The sequence below is a fragment of the Oncorhynchus mykiss genome, chromosome 9 (genome assembly GCF_057628025.1).
Source record: "Oncorhynchus mykiss isolate SJ-2025 chromosome 9, ASM5762802v1, whole genome shotgun sequence".
Taxonomy (NCBI): domain Eukaryota; kingdom Metazoa; phylum Chordata; class Actinopteri; order Salmoniformes; family Salmonidae; genus Oncorhynchus; species Oncorhynchus mykiss.
This window is the reverse complement of record NC_143030.1, coordinates 31,818,635-31,839,592: the sequence shown is the minus strand read 5'-3', so window position 1 is coordinate 31,839,592 and position 20,958 is coordinate 31,818,635. Positions and strand designations below refer to the sequence as shown.

At 44.7% G+C, this 20,958-nt stretch overlaps 1 protein-coding gene across 11 annotated transcripts in view; it reads left to right on the top strand.

The window, feature by feature from the left end:
* LOC110531879 (VPS10 domain-containing receptor SorCS2) overlaps positions 1-20,958 on the top strand; it is a 321,210-nt gene that overhangs the window by 279,330 nt on the left and 20,922 nt on the right. For all 11 annotated transcript variants that reach the window (XM_090184070.1, XM_036987785.2, XM_090184071.1 and 8 more), the window contains exons 11-14: positions 2,908-3,010; positions 10,004-10,080; positions 11,359-11,450; positions 13,958-14,065. In XM_090184070.1, the coding sequence (XP_090040196.1) occupies positions 2,908-3,010; positions 10,004-10,080; positions 11,359-11,450; positions 13,958-14,065 (380 nt within the window). The remainder of the gene's footprint in view (positions 1-2,907; positions 3,011-10,003; positions 10,081-11,358; positions 11,451-13,957; positions 14,066-20,958) is intronic.

Below are 20,958 nucleotides of genomic sequence, written 5' to 3'. Positions count from 1 at the left end.
TATTAAAAGAATCCATGTACCTTAGATTAATGTGGGTAATCTTTGTTTAATCTACTGCTTAATAGCGCAGCAAAGTCCTTTTAAATTGCTTCTTTTTTTTCCCGTAAGTGATTTACTGTTTAGCGTTGCAAGGGCCAGATACAAGCGATTTGACTCAGTGCAGGTGCAACGTGATACCATCTGTACTGGGGCTAGGCTAGCCAGGGCAGCTAATGTTTTACTGACATGGGAAGAGTGTAGGCTTAATATATATGAGAGAGAGAGAGAGAGAGAGAGAGAGAGAGAGAGAGAGAGAGAGAGAGAGAGAGAGAGAGAGAGAGAGAGAGAGAGAGAGAGAGAGAGAGAGAGAGAGAGAGAGAGAGAGAGAGAGAGAGAGAGAGAGAGAGAGAGAGAGAGAGAGAGAGAGAGAGAGAGAGAGAGAGAGAGAGAGAGAGAGAGAGAGAGAGAGAGAGAGAGAGAGAGAGAGAGAGAGAGAGAGAGAGAGAGAGAGAGAGAGAGAGAGAGAGAGAGAGAGAGAGAGAGAGAGAGAGAGAGAGAGAGAGAGAGAGAGAGAGAGAGAGAGAGAGAGAGAGACCCACCTTTAAAATGGGCAGTCTTTGTTAGTTTAACTTTAAAAACTGCCCTAACGCCATTGTCGTTATACTGCCATGAGAGTTTTAAAGTTCTTTGAAGGCTCGTGACGGAGGCATAAAAGGTGGCTTTGAAAGATGGTTCTTGTTGACGGGACTGCACGTTGCTTTAGGGAGGCACTTAACCCCGTGTGTACAGCCGGAGTCATAGCAACAGGGTTAACGAGGAGAGACAGCATCACGCTAACATACAGGGCCATCTAATGCAGAGTCGTGAATAAATAACAACAGAGAGAGGAGAGGAAGACGGGAAGAAGAGGGGAAAGTGGAGAGAAAGGCTTAAGATTGACACACAAAGAGCGGTGTGAGTCACTCAGTAAAAACACTAAACACACACACGTTGTCCCCTCAGTCACTCTCCACTCAGATGGATGTCAACACACACACTCACATGTCACGAACACACCCCCACCCGCACACACCACGTAACAGTCCTTGACCAATATACAGTACCAGTCAAAAGTTTGGACACACCTACTCATTCAAGGGTTTTTCTTTATTTTGACTATTTTCTCCATTGTAGAATAATAGTGAAAACATCAAAACTATGAAATAACACATACTGTATGGAATCATGTAGTAACCCCAAAATATATTTTAGATATTAGATTCCTCAAAGTAGCCACCCTTTGCCTTGATGACAGCATTGCACACGCTTGGCATTCTCTCAACCAGGTTCATGAGGTAGTCACCTGGAATGCATTTAAATTAACAGGTGTGCCTTGTTAAAATTGTATTTGTGTAATTTCTTTCCTTTTTAATGTATTTGAACCAATCAGTTGTGTTGTGACATGGTGGAGGTGCAATACATAAGATAGCCCTATTTGGTAAAAGACCAAGTCCATATTATGGCAAGTACAGCTCAAATAGGCAAAGAGAAACAACAGTCCATCATTACGTTAAGACATGAAGGTCAGTCAATGTGGTAAATGTTAGTAAGTTTGAAAGTTTCTTCAAAGGCAGTCGCAAAAACCATCAAGCGCTATGATGAAACTATCTCTCATGAGGACCGCCACAGGAAAGGAAGACCCAGTTACCTCTGCAGAGGATAAGTTCATTAGAGTTAACTGCACCTCAGAAATTGCAGCCCAAATAAATGCTTCACAGAGTTCAAGTAACAGACACATCTCAACATCAACTGTTCAAAGGAGACTGCATGAATCAGGCCTTCATGGTCGAATTGCTGCAAAGAAATCACTACTAAAGGACACCAATAAGAAGAAGAGACTTGCTTGGGCCATGAAACACGAGCAATGGACATTCAACCGGTGGAAATATGTCCTTTGATCTGAGTCCAAATTTGAGATTTTTGGTTCCAACCGCCGTGTCTTTGTGAGATGCAGAGTAGGTGAACGGATGATCTCCGCATATGTGGTTTCCACCATGAAGCATGGAGGAGGATGGTTTGGGGGTGCTTTGCTGGTGACACTGTCTGCGACACGCCATCCCATCTGGTTTGGGCTTAGTGGGACAATCATTTGTTTTTCAACAGCACAATAACCAAAAAACACACCTCCAGACTGTGTGAGGGCTATTTGACCAAGGAGAGTGATGGACTGCTGCATCAGATGACCTGGCCTCCACAATCACCTGACCTCAAACCAATCGAGATGGTTTGGGAGGAGTTGGACTGCAGAGTGAAGTAAAATCAGCCAACAAGTGCTCAGCAAATGTAGGAACTCTTCAAGACTGATGGAAAAGCATTCCTCGTGAAGCTGGTTGAGAGAATGCCAAGAGTGTGCAAAGCTGTCATCAAGGCAAAGGGTGGCTACTTTGAAAAATCTCAAATATATTTTGATTTGTTTGACACTTTTTTGGTTACTTCTGTCTTATTTCATAGTTTTGATGTCTTCACTATTATTCTACAATGTAGAAACAAGTAAAAATAAATAAAACACCTTCAATGAGTAGTTGTGTCCAAACTTTTGACTATGTCAAAAAAGTCCCTTAATGTACTGTAATGGTCCTACTCCCTAAATGTCCCAATACAAATTCACCCAGGTTTTGTCGCTCCCCGGGGGATTTGGTTTGCTTAACAAACATTACAGGAACTGCTGCGACTCTGAGGATTAGCCTAATATGGAGCAAAGTGACATGGGAGGGAGAGCGAGAGCGGGAGAGCGAGGGAGCGGGAGAGGGAGAGATCTGGGATGATATGGCTGGGTTACACACATGGCCACCTAAACAGTAACAAACTCCAACAGACACACGGGACTTACAGTTCCCAAAACGTACTATCCTTTAATGTTCCATAAACTCTCTCTGTCCCGTCTTCTAGCCTGACTGTCACCTCCACCTCCACCTGCGCTGGGCTGACAACCCTTACGTATCAGGGACCGTCCACACCAAAGACTCCGCCCCCGGACTCATCATGGGTGCAGGTGAGTAACCACGCCAACCGCCGCCCAGTTACATCATTACTGAAGTGGCCATGGCTACCTGGTTGTTTAGCTTTACTTATTATTATCTGTATGTGACACTGTAATAGCTTCTGTCTAGGGTCACTAACACTAGGACCCCCTCACAGTTTGCTAGTGAACAGGCTCTGGCTAGGCCTTTTAGCCTAAGTAAGGTTTAGCCTACTTGTTCTAGTTCTAGGGATTACAGCCCCATTATAGGAAGGCAGCTCTGAGCCTGTTGTTTTGCCAGCTCTATGTGTTGTAGTACAATGGAGCCCTCAGGCAGACAGTGGGGCCCCTAAACAAGGCTGGACATAATGCATGCTTACGTCAGGCAGACAGTGGGGCCCCTAAACAAGGCTGGACATAATGCATGCTTACGTCAGGCAGACACAGTGAGGGAGAACTAGTCGTGGTGCTATGTGTGTGTTCCGCGGTTCATCAAGCACACTATCCACCAAAATGTTCCCGGAGTGCTCTATTTTTGACAAACCCACAGTATCTGGATTTAAAACATCCCACTCCTCTAGACAACCTGGATTTACCCCAGAAAGGCAGTGGGTTAGAGGAATGGAGGATACAAAGTACTTCAACCCCAGAGAAGAGTTCCCTCAGTCATTGCTGCTTTTATCTATTGAATATTTGGCATTTCTGTGTGGGCACCCCTGGAGGAAACCTAAAATAGGGGTCTGTAGGGAAGGGGATAAGTGGGCTGCCTCATTTCCTGAGTGAGTACGAGATGCCTCGCCATTCCTTGCATCCCCCCTCCTCTCTTCCCTTATTCCCACTGTTAAGAACGAGAGGAAAATTAACCTCCATCTGAAATGATTTGTCGGCGCAGGAGGCTTTGATCCAACAGATCACCCCCTCCTCCCTAATTTTTACTTCTTCACTCTCTTTTTTATCAAAATGAGACAGTTGGAAGAGCATTTTCGTTCTCGACGCTGTGTTCAAAGGGAGAGCATTAATAGCCTGGAGATCCCTGTGCTCTTACAAAAAAGGGTTCCAAAAGAGTTCTTTGGCTGTCCCCATAAGAGAACCCTTTTTTGGTTACAGGTAGAAAAGGGTTTAACCTGGAGCAAAAAGGGTTCTACCTGGAAACAATGAGGTTTCTTCAAAGAGTTCTCCTATGGGGACAGCCAATGAATCCTTTTAGGTTTTAGAAATCACCTTTTTTTTGTAGTGCTGTGACTAGGGCTGTTACGTGACCGTATTACCGCCACACCGGCGGTCACGAGTCATGATGGCAGTCATATTCCATGTGACCGCTTAGTCATGGTAATTGGGCCTACCTGGTAATCCGCAATCTATTGTCCCTCTAATCACTCTGACATAAACACTTCATGAGAGCCCATGAGCTCATGTTGCGCAACATTTCAATAGGCTATGCAATTGTGTGAGAAAACAGAGTGATGGCCTCTATTAAAAGGAGGAGGATCCCATCAGCTTTCTGTAGACTATGCCTACTATATTTATTTCTCAACCTTCCTAATATTTAGCACATTGCTTCTCTTTAAAACAGGAGTATAGCCTACCTGGCTGGCATGAAAATGAACCACGGGAAAAGCGTCCTATATGATAATGGTCCATTCTTAATCAAAATAAATTTCACAAATATATTTTTTATTATTTTTAAAGACAAGATTAGATCAAGAATAGTGTGATGGGTGAGAATATTAGACTATCACTTGTGAATGATATATTATCACTTGTGAATGATATATTATCACTTGTGAATGATGACCAGCTTATTAAGGCAAACAGCGCATGTTTTTGTTTGCGACTTTTTGAAATCATAGTCGCACATACAGTGCCTTGCGAAAGTATTCGGCCCCCTTGAACTTTGCGACCTTTTGCCACATTTCAGGCTTCAAACATAAAGATATAAAACTGCATTTTTTTGTGAAGAATCAACAACAAGTGGGACACAATCATGAAGTGGAACGACATTTATTGGATATTTCAAACCTTTTTAACAAATCAAAAACTGAAAAATTGGGCGTGCAAAATTATTCAGCCCCCTTAAGTTAATACTTTGTAGCGCCACCTTTTGCTGCGATTACAGCTGTAAGTCGCTTGGGGTATGTCTCTATCAGTTTTGCACATCGAGAGACTGACATTTTTTCCCATTCCTCCTTGCAGAACAGCCCAAGCTCAGTGAGGTTGGATGGAGAGCATTTGTGAACAGCAGTTTTCAGTTCTTTCCACAGATTCTCGATTAGATTCTTGTCTGGACTTTGACTTGGCCATTCTAACACCTGGATATGTTTATTTTTGAACCATTCCATTGTAGATTTTGCTTTATGTTTTGGGTCATTGTTTTGTTGGAAGACTAATCCCCGTCCCAGTCTCAGGTCTTTTGCAGACTCCATCAGGTTTTCTTCCAGAATGGTCCTGTATTTGGCTCCATCCATCTTCCCATCAATTTTAACCATCTTCCCTGTCCCTGCTGAAGAAAAGCAGGCCCAAACCATGATGCTGCCACCACCATGTTTGACAGTGGGGATGGTGTGTTCAGCTGTGTTGCTTTTACGCCAAACATAACGTTTTGCATTGTTGCCAAAAAGTTAAATTTTGGTTTCATCTGACCAGAGCACCTTCTTCCACATGTTTGGTGTGTCTCCCAGGTGGCTTGTGGCAAACTTTAAACAACACTTTTTATGGATATCTTTAAGAAATGGCTTTCTTCTTGCCACTCTTCCATAAAGGCCAGATTTGTGCAATATACGACTGATTGTTGTCCTATGGACAGAGTCTCCCACCTCAGCTGTAGATCTCTGCAGTTCATCCAGAGTGATCATGGGCCTCTTGGCTGCATCTCTGATCAGTCTTCTCCTTGTATGAGCTGAAAGTTTAGAGGGACGGCCAGGTCTTGGTAGATTTGCAGTGGTCTGATACTCCTTCCATTTCAATATTATCGCTTGCACAGTGCTCCTTGGGATGTTTAAAGCTTGGGAAATCTTTTTGTATCCAAATCCGGCTTTAAACTTCTTCACAACAGTATCTCGGACCTGGTGTGTTCCTTGATCTTCATGATGCTCTCTGCGCTTTTAACGGACCTCTGAGACTGTTACAGTGCAGGTGCATTTATACGGAGACTTGATTACACACAGGTGGATTATATTTATCATCATTAGTCATTTAGGTCAACATTGGATCATTCAGAGATCCTCACTGAACTTCTGGAGAGAGTTTGCTGCACTGAAAGTAAAGGGGCTGAATAATTTTGCACGCCCAATTTTTCAGTTTTTGATTTGTTAAAAAAGTTTGAAATATCCAATAATGTCGTTCCACTTCATGATTGTGTCCCACTTGTTGTTGATTCTTCACAAAAAAATACAGTTTTATATCTTTATGTTTGAAGCTTGAAATGTGGCAAAAGGTCGCAAAGTTCAAGGGGTCCGAATACTTTCGCAAGGCACTGTATAGGTTTATATCACAACTAAAGTGGCTTCTTAAAATAAAGAAGATTTTTTTCACTTTACAACAGGTGTAGAGCCTAACTGGCATACATACGCAGCAATTTTCACCATTAAAATGCACCTTTATAATAAAAGCATTACATGCATAATCGCATTTGTGGTCACTTTTGAGAATGGTGTTTTCCTGCTAATGGAAGATTTGCGCTTACAGCCTACTGCCATAGTAGTTTATCTACATTTTAAGCTGTCGCATCCCACAACTGTCCCGGACTATGTTTGGGATATTTATTTCTTGCACAGAATATAATAAGTCAACTGTTGTACTATGGGGGATAGTAGATTGACATAGGCTAGTACTCATCTTGTTGGCTGATGAGAAGTAAATGTGGACAGTTCTTCCAATATCTTCAATATGGGCCTCGGAATTGGATAAGGACGCGCGCAGTTGCATCCCTGATGTGTCCGTCTTCACCTGTAGCCTGTGAGAAAGACCCGATCACGTGACTGAGAGGTGCCTCGGCATGCAGAGGGGAGAAGGGAATTAATTATATGTATTATATTCAGCCCAAGGGCACATTGGCCACTGGCCGCAAAAGGCATGGATTTTTTTAGGGGGATTATGTCCACACAAAGGGGATGCAGCCGGGAAATTCAAGGTATTATCAAGTGAGTCAGCCATCAAGATCTCTTATTTATTTTTGTAGGTGTTTTCTTAAAACTGCCTTGTTGGTGTAACGGATCCCTCTGAAACTTTCATTGCGCACACCTGGTCCCTATTCCCACTTTGGGGATTGTATTTGTATATAGGTGCCCTTTGGTTTCCATTGGGCGGTCGATTATTGTTACAATGTCCGTTGGTGCGTGTGAGTACCTGTGCTGTGTGTTTAGGCTTTCGCGCCCTTGTGGATTGGGCAGATGATTACGGGTCTCGTCCCGCGTGATAATCATTGTGCCCATGTGTTATTTATTCAAGGTACTCTTCCCTCTTTTGTTTTGGGTTTCTACCCTGTGTTTTGTTACGTGTTTGTTTGGTCTTTGTCCCCGTGCCTTTACACGGCACGCCGTAATGTGGGCTTAATAAAAACCCATATTACGCATTCCTGCGCCTGTCTCCCGAATCATTCATACCTACATGACAGTTGGTTAAGGGCTTGTAAGTAAGCATTTCACTGTAAGGTCTACCTACACCTGTTGTATTCGGCGCATGTGACGAACACAATGTGATTTGACTTGTCAACTTGCGAATGAGAGACGAAGCAGAGCTCACGCCTTTCATGCAACTTTTTTCAAATCATCATTAGAGTTGCATCATGCAGCCTTAGAATGTATTAAAAATCAAAACAGATAGCCCAGCATTTCTAAAGTTACATAAATAACTCTAAATGAAGAATATACTGTAGGAGTACCTGTTTCTTTGTAAACCTGCTCAACACAGAATAGCCGCATGTTCACACTCACACAAATCGTTTGGAGGAAATATCATTTCCATTCTATTCAGTTATGTTCAATTGTATTCTTCAAACTTTAAAATAATATAAAATAATGGCATGGAATTCTAAGCAAATGTTGTCTGCTAAATGAACTAGTGTAGCCAACAGCCATTTGGCACAGCCAGGTCAGGGCCTAACATAAGGACGGCTCAGAATATGTCATTCTGTTCTTCTGAAATAGACTACATTTTCTTCATATCATGTTTCTTTAGACCTGTCTAAAATAAATAATGGATTTATTGTGATGGTGTAGGCTATCTTACATGGATTTATTCGACTTTTTAACATGTAGATGTTCCAACGGTCTGCATCAGTGGCTTGTAAGGCTATGCGTGGAAGCCAGCTAAATGTGTTTATGTTAATCAACGGTCAATAACCGTGCGACCAGCAGTTATTTGCTTGACAATCACCAGGCTGACAAAATTTCACGACCACCACAGCTCTGGCTGTGACATCCACGGGTGCTGCCTGCTCATTCAATTAACTATTTCTCTCTCTCTCTCTCTCCCTCTCTCTCTCTCTCCCTCTCTCCCTCCCCCCCTCTCTCTCTCTCTCTCCCTCTCTCTCCCTCTCTCTCTCTCTCTCTCATCACACATGTATTACAAGCCCACACACACACACTTACTTCATCTCTTTCACCTCCCCGTCTCTCTATCCTCTTCATCCTGCCCTCTCTTACCTAAAAGCTCCATACTTGAACGAGTGGCCTATCTGCTCAATCAGCTGCGAAGAGGAAATAGGTTATGTTGTAGAGGGTAGCATCCTGTATATGTTCCTGACAAAAAATCCAAGTTTATCTAACTCTAAATCTATATTTTTTTTAAAGAAAATGCAGAAAAATGCAGAAGCACATCTGATCATGACCTCTAGCCTCTCTCTCTCTCTCTCTCTCTCTCTCTCTCGCTCTCTCTCTCTCTCTCTCTCTGTCTCTCTCTCTCTCTCTCTCTCTTGCTCTCTCTCTCTCTCTCTCTCAATTCAATTCAATTCAATTTAAGGGGCTTTATTGGCATGGGAAACGTGTTAACATTGCCAAAGCAAGTGAGGTAGATAATATACAAAAGTGAAATAAACAATACAAATTAACAGTAAACATTACATATATATATATATATATATATATATATATATATACACAGTGTTGTAACAATGTACAAATGGTTAAAGTACACAAGGGAAAATAAATAAGCATAAATATGGGTTGTATTTACAATGGTGTTTGTTCTTCACTGGTTGGCCTTTTCTTGTGGCAACAGGTCACAAATCTTGCTGCTGTGATGGCACACTGTGGAATTTCACCCAGTAGATATGGGAGTTTATCGAAATTGGATTTGTTTTCGAATTCTTTGTGGAGCTGTGTAATCTGAGGGAAATATGTCTCTCTAATATGGTCATACTCTCTAATATGGGCAGGAGGTTAGGAAGTGCAGCTCAGTTTCCACCTCATTTTGTGGGCAGTGAGCACATAGCCTGTCTTCTCTTGAGAGCCATGTCTGCCTACGGCGGCCTTTCTCAAAAGCAAGGCTATGCTCACTGAGTCTGTACATAGTTAAAGATTTCCTTAGGTTTGGGTCAGTCACTGTGGTCAGTTATTCTGCCACTGTGTACTCTCTGTTTAGGGCCAAATTGCATTCTAGTTTGCTCTGTTTTTTGTTAATTCTTTCCAATGTGTCAAGTAATTATCTTTTTGTTTTCTCATGATTTGGTTGGGTCTAATTATGCTCTCTCTTGCTCTCTGTCTCTCTCTCTGTGTGTCTCTCTCTCTCTGTCTCTCTCTCTCTCTCTGTCTCTCTCTCTCTCTCTCTCTCTGTCTCTGTCTCTCTGTCTCTCTGTCTCTCTCTGTCTCTCTCTCTTTCTGTCTCTGTCTGTGGTTTTCTTGGTTGGGTCTAATTGTGCTCTCTCTTGCGCTCTGTCTGTCTCTGTCTCTCTCTCTGTCTCTGTCTGTCTGTCTCTCTCTCTCTCCCTCTCTCTTTCTGTGGTTTTCTTGGTTGGGTCTAATTGTGCTCTCTCTCTCTCTCTCTCTGTCTCTGTCTCTGTCTCTCTCTCTCTCTGTGTGTGTTTGTCAGGTAACCTGGGTTCCCAGCTGGTGGAGTATAAAGAAGAGATGTACATCACCTCTGACTGTGGGAAGACTTGGAGACAGGTGAGTCTCTCCCCACCTCCCTGTATACCTCTCTCCCTCCATACTTCCCTCACCACTTCTCTCCCCACCTCCCTCCATACTTCCCTCACCACCTCCCTCCCCCACCTCTCTCCTCACCTCTCTACTCCCCTCCCTCCATACTCCCCTCCCTCCCCACTTCTCTCCCCCCTCCCTCCGTACGTCCGTCCCTCCCTCCCCACCTCTCTCCTCACATCCCTCCCTCCCCACCTTTCTCCTCACCTCTCTCCTCACGTCCCTCCCTGCCTCCCCACCTCCCTCCCCACCTCTCTCCTCACCTCTCTACTCACGTCCCTCCATACTCCCCTCCCTCCCCACTTCTCTCCCCACCTCCCTCCATACTTCCTTCCCCACCTCCCTCACCACTTCTCTCCCCACCTCCCTCCATACTTCCCTCCCCACCTCCCTCACCACTTCTCTCCCCACCTCCCTCCATACTTCCCTCCCATTCTCCCTCACCACCTCCCTCCCCACCTCCCTCCATACTTCCTTCCCCACCTCCCTCACCACTTCTCTCCCCCCTCCCTCCGTACGTCCCTCCCTCCCACCTCTCTCCTCACCTCTCTCCTCACATCCCTCCCTCCCCACCTCCCTCCCCACCTCTCTCCTCACCTCTCTCCTCACGTCCCTCCTCACATCCCTCCCTCCCCACCTCCCTCCCCACCTCTCTCCTCACCTCTCTCCTCACGTCCCTCCCTGCCTCCCCACCTCCCTCCCCACCTCTCTCCTCACCTCTCTCCTCACGTCCCTCACTCCCCACCTCCCTCCCCACCTCTCTCCTCACCTCTCTCCTCACGTCCCTCCTCACATCCCTCCCTCCCCGCCTCCCTCCCCACCTCTCTCCTCACGTTCCTCCCTCCCCACCTCTCTCCTCACCTCTCTCCTCACGTCCCTCCCTCCCCACCTCCCTCCCCACCTCTCTTACCACCTCCCTCCGTACCTCCCTCACCAACTCCCTCCCCACCTCCCACCCCACCTCTTTCTGTACCTCCCTCCATACCTCCCTCACCATCTCCATCCCCACCTAAAAAAGGAATTCAATTCAAGGTGGAGATTACCTTCCAATCTCCTGACAAAACCTATTATACAGTGTTCAGCTTTTTGAATAGGTTTTATGACCACCTCCAATTTTCCTGCTCTTCTTTTATGTGATGTATTAATGTACTGTAATCTAATTCATTTCTAGCGCTTATCGTCCTACTAACTTTTCACTTCCTGGTCTTTTCGACACGTCCTGTGATTGTCCTTCCTGTTTTGTAGGTGTTTGAGGAAGAGCATCACATCCTGTACCTGGACCATGGAGGGGTCATTGTTGCCATCAAAGACACCTCCATCCCCCTCAAAATACTCAAGTAGGCTCATTTTACTGTCAAACAAACTACTCTGTAACTCCAATACTCACAACTCTCAATATACCAATATAGGAGCCACCAATATGTCCACACAGTCTTTTGACCGTCCATCTATGACCTTCAAAACACCTGACCAGGACCAGGTCTCTCCTGTGGATCATATCTATATCAATAGATTTTATCACAATGAAGCTGTAACCTTGATAAACGTTGAATGAAAAATAAATGATAGAAAGCACTCAGTAATGAGAATCCTTATCGCTGACCTTTATCAGCAGATGACCTTTGTCTCAACAGCCTCATCGGCATCAGAAAGGTCAACTTTATGCCCACTTCGCCCTCTAAATCCAAATCACTGCCTTGGGATTGGGCTGTAGTAGAAATCTTCAGGCAAGAGCGTAAGAGTGTTTTGAAAGGTGTTTGGGAGACATTGCCACAGTCAGTGTCTGTACTCTGTGTGCCCTTTATTTAGGTAGGTAAACTCTCTGAGAGAGAGGGAGAGAGGGAGAGAGGGAGAGAGGGAGAGAGAGAGAGAGAGAGAGAGAGAGAGAGAGAGAGAGAGAGAGAGAGAGAGAGAGAGAGAGAGAGAGAGAGAGAGAGAGAGAGAGAGAGAGAGAGAGAGAGAGAGAGAGAGAGAGAGAGAGAGAGAGAGAGAGAGAGAGAGAGAGAGCACTCATCTGTGTTAGTCAAGAGCCCTCCAACAGCCCTAAAAGGCCCTTCAACCAAAAAGAGAACCCCCTGGGTTCACTGACACGAGTCCGAAATCCATGTCCTCAAATGAGACGTTTTTCCTCCCCCTCTCAGAAGGGCACTTGAATTCGAGAGTTCAAGAAGCAGGCCCTCTGGGTTTCCAACACCGCTACATATGTACTGTAGATCACAGAGATTCACTTTCTGTTAGGGGCCCTTTGGAAAGCAAAAGGCCCCAGCTCAAGGATGCCCCTTGCCAATATTCTGACTTCACTGCACACACTTGTTCAAATAATGTTGGATAATGCCCAGCTTTGAATAACATCAATAGCAGCGGGGTTGTTTGGGGTGATGTACTCTCCCACCACTGCCATGTCGCTTTTAATCATATAAAAACACAACATGCTCAGAGATGGAAAATGGGCATACACATATTAAGGTTGTGTGAATGTACAAGTAAATCTACACTTATTTTCACGCAGTCATGTTTTGTTTATATTTATTAACTGCAGATTGGTGCTAGGAAAGGCTGTAGTGTACATTATAATTCCATCACAAAATGCACAGTTGTGTGTTATTAATGCATTAGGCTGCACCAAAGGTTTATAAAAATGTGCACTTAGGATAAGTTATTCTCTCGACACGCTCTTAGTGTTAGAGAGGGAGAGAGAGACAGAGTGATTGAGGGGGGGGGGGGGGGGGGCGTGGGAGAAGGAGAACGAGAAAGCAAAACTGAGACGCACAACAACAAACCGTTCCCCCTAGCTAATTCTCCCCGTATACAGCGTTGGGATGTCTGTCTGCCTCTGATTCTCTCTGTATGTATTGTCTAATCCCTGTCTCTCTAGAGTCTCTCTGGTTTTACTGCTGGCTTGTTAGCACGTCCATCTGCATGCCCTGCAGGCATAGGTCTGCTACTCAAATCCCACAGTGATTCCTTTCCAACACATAACCCCACTTACGTACATAACCCTGTTGATCCCGGGGAGCCATACGCCACAGGGGGTTACGTTGAGTTAGAAGGTAGCTATCCGTACCCCCGGTCCTCTCATTTCAAAGTCCTTCCTTCAAGTTAACAGCAGCCCGTGGGTCTGGTGGCGCGTTTGAAGACAGACCCACTGGGAAACCATCTTGGCAATGACGTGCGGTCTAGATGTTGACTCGAACAGGTCCTTAAATCAGGTGGCGGTTCAGTCCCGGTTGGAGGCGATCCTGTCTCTCACGACATGTGTGTCATGACGGCATTACACCCTCCTAGACACAAGCCGTACTAATATGAAGGGTCTCCCCCCCCCCCCCCCCCCCCCTGCCTCTTTCCAAGATGGCCAGTCTAGGAGAGTCTGTAGATCCTTCGCAAAAGATCACTTGTAGAAATCCGATCCCTGGCTACTGGCACATCCTCCCACCCCAGCGATCGTCTGTGAGCCCCACACCGAACCCGCTCCTCAGCTATACTGGAACGGATCCACCGCAGTGCCATCCCAGCCACGGTTCGCCTACTGAACAGTTCACGATGATCACGATTTTGGGGGGGGGGGTTGTTGCCCTTATCTGTCGTTTATTGTGTTTTAGTTTGCGTTGACATTATATTGAAAAGTAACTCGTATACACAATTCAGCATGTTGCTGCCGTTTGTACAACGTTCCGCTGGGGGGGGGGACTGCAAAAACAAAACGTTATCTCTCTCGCTCTCTCTAGTTAGGAGGAGTATTACCAATAAGAAAGCTCATGTGAATGCCTCTTCCAAGATGGCCGCCTGTTGAAAAGAACCCATAGACTTCCATAGAGCTGTTCTAATGTTTTTTTTTTCTCCTTAGGTTCAGTATCGATGAGGGAAGGACGTGGATCATCCACAACTTCACCAGCACCTCGGTTTTCGTCGATGGACTTCTGAGCGAACCGGGAGATGAGACCCTGGTCATGACGTAAGTGTACCGTGGAATCTTCCAGAAATCCTCAATGAAGCTGTACATTTTGGGAAGGGAATGATGAGCTTTGTAGTATGGTAATAGGTCCTATTTCACGGGAACCTCTACTCCAAAGCTCTGCCATTGGTTCAATAGAACTCTCTCGATTTAGTAGCAAGTCATTGATTGGTTTCTTAACACTATTACTTCAACACTAAGGGATCTGATTGGCTGGAGCCTATTATTCAGATGAGACGGCCAGGCAATGATTCCCCCAGGAGAGTGAGAATTGATCCTGCAGTCTCAGTGACACCTCATGCTGCTTACCTCACAGTTCTACCCTGCTCTCCTGGCTCCTCTGCTCTCCAATAAGGGGCTTAGGAAGGAATATGGAGCAGCTGCCTCTCCAGCAGGGTTTTCTCATCTCCCCAATGCACTCTCCATTAGTTAAGGACACGGCCATTTCCCCTGTGATTTTCTGCTGCACTTCCTCTTAAGGGATTGATTAGCCTAGTGTTTTCTTCTGTACTTCTCACCTTTTACGTTGCTCTCTACCTCGCGCTCTCTCTCCCTCTCTCTGTCTCTCTCTCTCTCTGTCTCTCTCTCTCTCTCTCCACCGCTCTCTCTCTCTCCCTCTCTCTCTCTACCTCTCTCTCTCTCTCTCTCTCTCTCTCTCTCTCTCTCTCCATTTCTCTCCTTCTCTCCCTTAATCTAATCATCTTCAGTGAATTAGATGGAGTAAGTGTAGAGGCACATCAATTCAGAGTTTTTGGCCCCAGTGGGGAGATAAGTCCTGCGTTTCATTTTAGTGGAGGGGGGTGTCGTGAGAGGACAGAATCATGAGCCAACAGGACAACAATTTTCTCCTACGCCGAGTTGCGGCCATGGGTCTGATTTGGGTCGTCGCGGAAGACCGACACACACAGACACGCACACACACCCCACACACATAGGCACACACACACGCCATCTGCCTCCTGTGAGATACGGCGAGGAGTGAGACGAGTAGGGGACATCTGATGGCCAACCACGATTGCCCTGGTGTATTTTGCAGCGCTGGCTTCGATTTTTTTGGATGGGGGAGGACTCTCGTCTCGTCTTTGAACAGTGACTTACTGTAGCACCAAGGACAGGCTGGAAGGGGGAGAGGCCTTTACACATACTAATGACAAGAGCCTTGGGAGGTCAAAACTGTGACTGGACACATTATTTTAAAGGACTTGCAACATATGTGATTCACGTGTTTGAGAGAGAAGGAGAGAGAGAGAGCGGGGGGGGGGGGGGGGGGGCAAAGGGAGAGAGAGAAAGAAAGAAAGAGAAAGACAAAGAAAGACAAGAAAGAAAGAAAGAAAGAAAGAAAGAAAGAAAGAAAGAAAGAAAGAGAAAGAAAGAAAGGAGAAAAATATCAAGTTAGAGCAATAAGGAGCAGAAAAGTGACATATCAAATTGAGCTTTATTTATTCACATTTCAGGCATGGAATGCAATGCAATTTGCTATACAGGAAAAAAAGGAATGAATAGCAATGAAAATAAAATCTGAAATATTTACTACCCAACAAACATAAGATAAACAACAAAAGGATGACACACTGAGCAACTAAAAAGCACCCTGAGGAAAAACAAAGCTAAAAAGATGTGTTTTAAGATCTCTTTTATATATGTCCACAGTTTGGCCCCCCCTCAGGTTCTCCGGCAGGTTATTTCAGAGGCTGGGTTTATAATAACTAAACGCTGCCTCTCCATGCCTCTTTGTCTTCAGCTTTGGGGATAGTTAAAAGGCCAGTGGCCCTGAGGGACCTTCTGGGTACATAACTTAACAGCAGGTCTGACAGATATTGGGGTGCAAAACCGTGGATTGATTTAAAAAACCAACGGAATGATCTAAAACTCACAGGCAGCCAGTACAGAGACCTTTAAACTGGTGTAATGTGTGCTCTTCATCTGGTCTGTGTCAGTACCCGCGCTGGGTTTCTTGGGTAGACCAAACAGGAGAGCATTACAGTAGTCAAGCCTGCTTGTAATAAAAGCATGGAATGAGTCTCTCGGTATCAGCCTGAGAGAGAAACGTCAGCATCTGAAGAACATTCAAAGGCAATGTTCCTCAGGTGGTACAAAGCTATTTTGGTCACATTCCTAATGTGCGATACGAAATACGATACGAAATACGAATTTGTTCAGAATCTAAAGTATGTTTTTTACTTGGTGTTTTGTCTATATTGACCTTGAATTCAAATGTGCGGCTAGATTCTCTCTCTGTGCTTTGGTTCCAACAATAAGTACCTCGGTCTTGATTTAGCTGGAGGAAGTTCCAACTATTTAAATCACTAATACAGTCTAATAATTTATCCAATGGAGCTAAAATCCTCTGGTGACACAGAAATGTAAAGTTGTGAAAATCAATGCTGTACTACCTGATAACGCTGCCAAGGGGTAAAATACGCTATATAAACTGAACAGTACCGGACCCAAAATGGAACCCTGTGGAGCACCACACTTGATATGTATTTTCCCTGAGTTATGTTCACCAAGGGTGACAAAAAAAACTATTCACCGGTTAAATAGGTCCAAAACCAATTTAGAACTGGACCAGAGAGGCCAACCCACCTCTCCAGTCTGTCCAGAAGGACATCATGGTCAACAGTGTTGAATGCAGCACTTAAATCTAAGATGTTTGGCATCTGTGTTGGCTCTAAGATCATTTTTCACTTTAAGGCTGTCTCTGTGCTGTGTGCTGTGGTGGGCACAAAAACCAGATTGGATATTTTTTTTTTAAATACAGCTGTCACTTCAAAAATTATTTAGCTGTTTGAACACCAATTTCTCCAGAATTTTTCCTGAGACCGGAAGGTTGGAGATTGGCCAAAAAATTGTTAAGATCTGAAGAATCGAGATTACTTTTCTAAAAAGGGGTTTCACCATAGCAGTTTTTAGTGCAATAGGAAAAGTGAGTGATTAAGAATAGCTTGTAATTCTTCAGATATGCAATTAAAAACTGTTTTGAAGAAGCATGTCTGCGTCAACCAGGGAAAATAAATCCATAGTGCCTTTGCGTGGTAGGCTAGAGCACATACCATCAAACTTCTCATCAGGTCTTGCTTGACTGATACCCAGCCTAATGTTGGTTATCTTACCTCTGAAAGATGCTGCAAACTCGTCACATTTAGATGTGGCGGAAAGTTCACATAGGTTTGCAGGGGTAGGATTTATCAGGCCATCAATGGTCGAGGAGAGCGCTCTCGAAGGATTCTGATGAACAGTGATCAAGATCAAATGAGCTCGTCTGGCATTTCTAATGGCCTTGTTATATATGCCAAGTTGCTCTCTCGGAATATCATAATGGACCTGCAACTTTGACTTCCTCCACTTCCACTCTGCCATTCTGCAATTTCTCTTTCATTGATTAGTTTCCTCACTCATCCAATGGGCTCTCTGTTTGGATGTGGCCCTTTTCAACCTTACTGGAGCTATGGCATCAATGGTTGCCCTTCATTTGCAATTAAAGTTATGAACTAAACCCTCACACGGGGAAGGCAGAATAGGTGGTGGAGTATCGTTCATACACTCAATCAAATCTCTGTCAACTTCAGATTTGAAATAGCGTTTCTTAATCATGTGTTCAGTATTACCCTGTTCTACGGGCAACAAGGTCGTAAAAAAATCCCACAGTGGTGATCAGATAACGCAGCGTCAACAATGGAGGATATGTCAATAGAAAGCCCCTCGGTAATAACCAGGTCCAGAGCATGGGTTATGGGTGGACCCAGTAGAAAGCCCCTCGGTGATAACCAGGTCCAGAGTATGGCTGCGGTTATGGGTGGACCCAGTAGAAAGCCCCTCGGTAATAACCAGGTCCAGAGTATGGCTGCGGTTATGGGTGGACCCAGTAGAAAGCCCCTCGGTAATAACCAGGTCCAGAGTATGGGTTATGAGTGGACCCAGTAGAAAGCCCCTCGGTAATAACCAGGTCCAGAGTATGGGTTATGGATGGACCCAGTAGAAAGCCCCTCGGTAATAACCAGGTCCAGAGCATGGGTTATGGATGGACCCAGTAGAAAGCCCCTTGGTGATAACCAGGTCCAGAGTATGGGTTATGGATGGACCCAGTAGAAAGCCCCTTGGTAATAACCAGGTCCAGAGTATGGGTTATGGGTGGACCCAGTAGAAAGCCCCTCTGTAATAACCAGGTCCAGAGTATGGGTTATGGGTGGACCCAGTAGAAAGCCCCTCGGTAATAACCAGGTCCAGAGTATGGCTGCGGTTATGGGTGGACCCAGTAGAAAGCCCCTCGGTAATAACCAGGTCCAGAGTATGGGTTATGGGTGGACCCAGTAGAAAGCCCATTGGTAATAACCAGGTCCAGAGTATGGGTTATGGGTGGACCCAGTAGAAAGCCCCTTGGTAATAACCAGGTCCAGAGTATGGGTTATGGGTGGACCCAGTAGAAAGCCCCTTGGTAATAACCAGGTCCAGAGTATAGCTGCGGTTATGGGTGGACCCAGAAGAAAGCCCCTTGGTGATAACCAGGTCCAGAGTATGGGTTATGGGTGGACCCAGTAGAAAGCCCCTCGGTAATAATCAGGTCCAGAGTATGGGTTATGGGTGGACCCAGTAGAAAGCCCCTTGGTAATAACCAGGTCCAGAGTATGGGTTATGGGTGGACCCAGTAGAAAGCCCCTTGGTAATAACCAGGTCCAGAGTATGGCTGCGGTTATGGGTGGACCCAGAAGAAAGCCCCTTGGTGATAACCAGGTCCAGAGTATGGGTTATGGGTGGACCCAGTAGAAAGCCCCTCGGTAATAACCAGGTCCAGAGTATGGCTGCGGTTATGGGTGGGCCCAGTAACATGTTGGATAAAGTACATAGATCAAGATTCATAAATATTCAATGGCCTTGTAGTCAGTCTCTTTGTCAACATGAATATTAAAATCACCCAACACAATGATTTTATCATAGTTCTCAAGGACAATAAACAATAGTTCAGATGATACAGTAAAGAAAGTGGGGCAGTGCTTTGGTGGCCTATACAGGGTTATGGCCAGCACTGGTGGGTAACATTTAAACAGTATGGCATGATGCTCAAAAGAGCCAAAGTCGCCAAACAAAATGTCCTTACATCTGAAAGCATTGGTAAAAATAGAGGCTGTCCCCCCCACCCCTTTTCCCTTTTCCGATAGAGGATGAAAACTTGTAATCTGGGAGGAGGTTTCAATAAGAGCGGCAGTACAGTCTGATGACAGCCATGTTTCAGTGAGAAACATGCAATCAACTTTGAGCTCAGTAATGAGGTCATTCACGAGAAAGGTTTTACTTGTGATTGCTTTAACATTTAAAAGTGCCATATTCAATAGAAATATAATCATGGATAAAGAGAGATTGGGAGTGAGAGAGGGGGATAAAACAACAGCATCTGTGATCAAGATATGAGTTCACAGTTGCAGCCTATTGAATGGGGGGAATTGTTACATACGTAACGGAACAGATGTCAGGGCTGCTGACATGTTTTCCCATCAATCTGTTCCCAAAAGAACATGCTCTCACTGACAGTCTAAGAAAAATAAGTGCTCAAATTGGTACATTTTAATACATAAGTGAAAAAAATGTACTTCCTCATTTTTTTCATAGTGATATATCGCCATCTAGTGGACATATACAATAACACATATCATACAATACTCTTCTGAATGCTTTTGAGTCCCTTAAAAGAGACCATTTAGGACAATATTTTGTGCAGGGCAGTCAATGGCTTTTTAGGCCATCATAATAGAAGGGACATCTGTGTCTTTGATGTACAAAGTATGGACTATAGAAAGGTCCAGGAGCACTCAAGTGGATCCCTGCTCATTAGGGAAGTGTGGATAAGTAGAGAGCACAGACATGTCACGACACTACTGTCTGACTGCTCTGTTCCCAAAAGAGGGGATTGGTTCAACCATGTCACATGACCAGGGACCAGAGGATATGGTTCAGGAGTCACACCTCATGGAATAGGAGTTGGAGCTTGATGGCTACGTTTAGGCATGCATCCAAATTCTGCTTCTTTTTTTTTTTACACATTTTTCTTTTGATCAATCAGATCAGTTCTGAAAAAGATCTGATGTGAAAATGTCTGATGTGATTGGTCAAAAATACTTAAATGAGTGGATTTTTTTTTTTAGAATTGGGTTGCCTGTCTAAACGTGGCCTATGAGGATAAATGTGGAAATGGTTGGATGTACGGGCGGGTGGAAGGGTGGGCAGAACAGACAGGGCAGACAGTCAGACCGACCGTGGGTGGTGCAGACGGCCCAGCGAATCACTGGGGGTGAGCTCCCAGTCATCCAGGAAGCACTTGTCAGGAGTGTCTGAGACTCCAACCACCTGAGACATGGAGAACCTCTGCTCTCAATGCTCCCATCCAGGCAGACGGTACCGGTGCATCAAGGCTTAGACCAACAGACTCCTGAACAGCTTCAACCCCCTGGCCATAAGACTGTTAAATGGCTAACAACTACTTCTCCCCTCACACCTACGCTATGATTATTGATTGGATTTATTACTACCACTACGCTGCTGTTCATTGATTATTGATTGCCAATACAATTAGTACCTATCTATTTTATTGTGCTGCTAGTCACTAATTCTCCTCTTTACATGTATACAGTATATTATCACTAGTATATAACGATAAGTACTTATATGTTCCTGCTTCCACTCACTTACCAGCCCTGTTTACATGTAAACATGTTTCAGGACCCTGTCTTTCAAAGACAATTCGTAAAAATCAAAATAACTTCACAGGTCTTCATTTGTTTCCCATGCTTGTTCAATGAACCATAAACAATTAATGAACATGCACCTGTGGAATGGTCGTTAAGACATTAACCGCTTACAGACGGTAGGCAATTAAGATCACAGTTATGAAAACGTAGGAC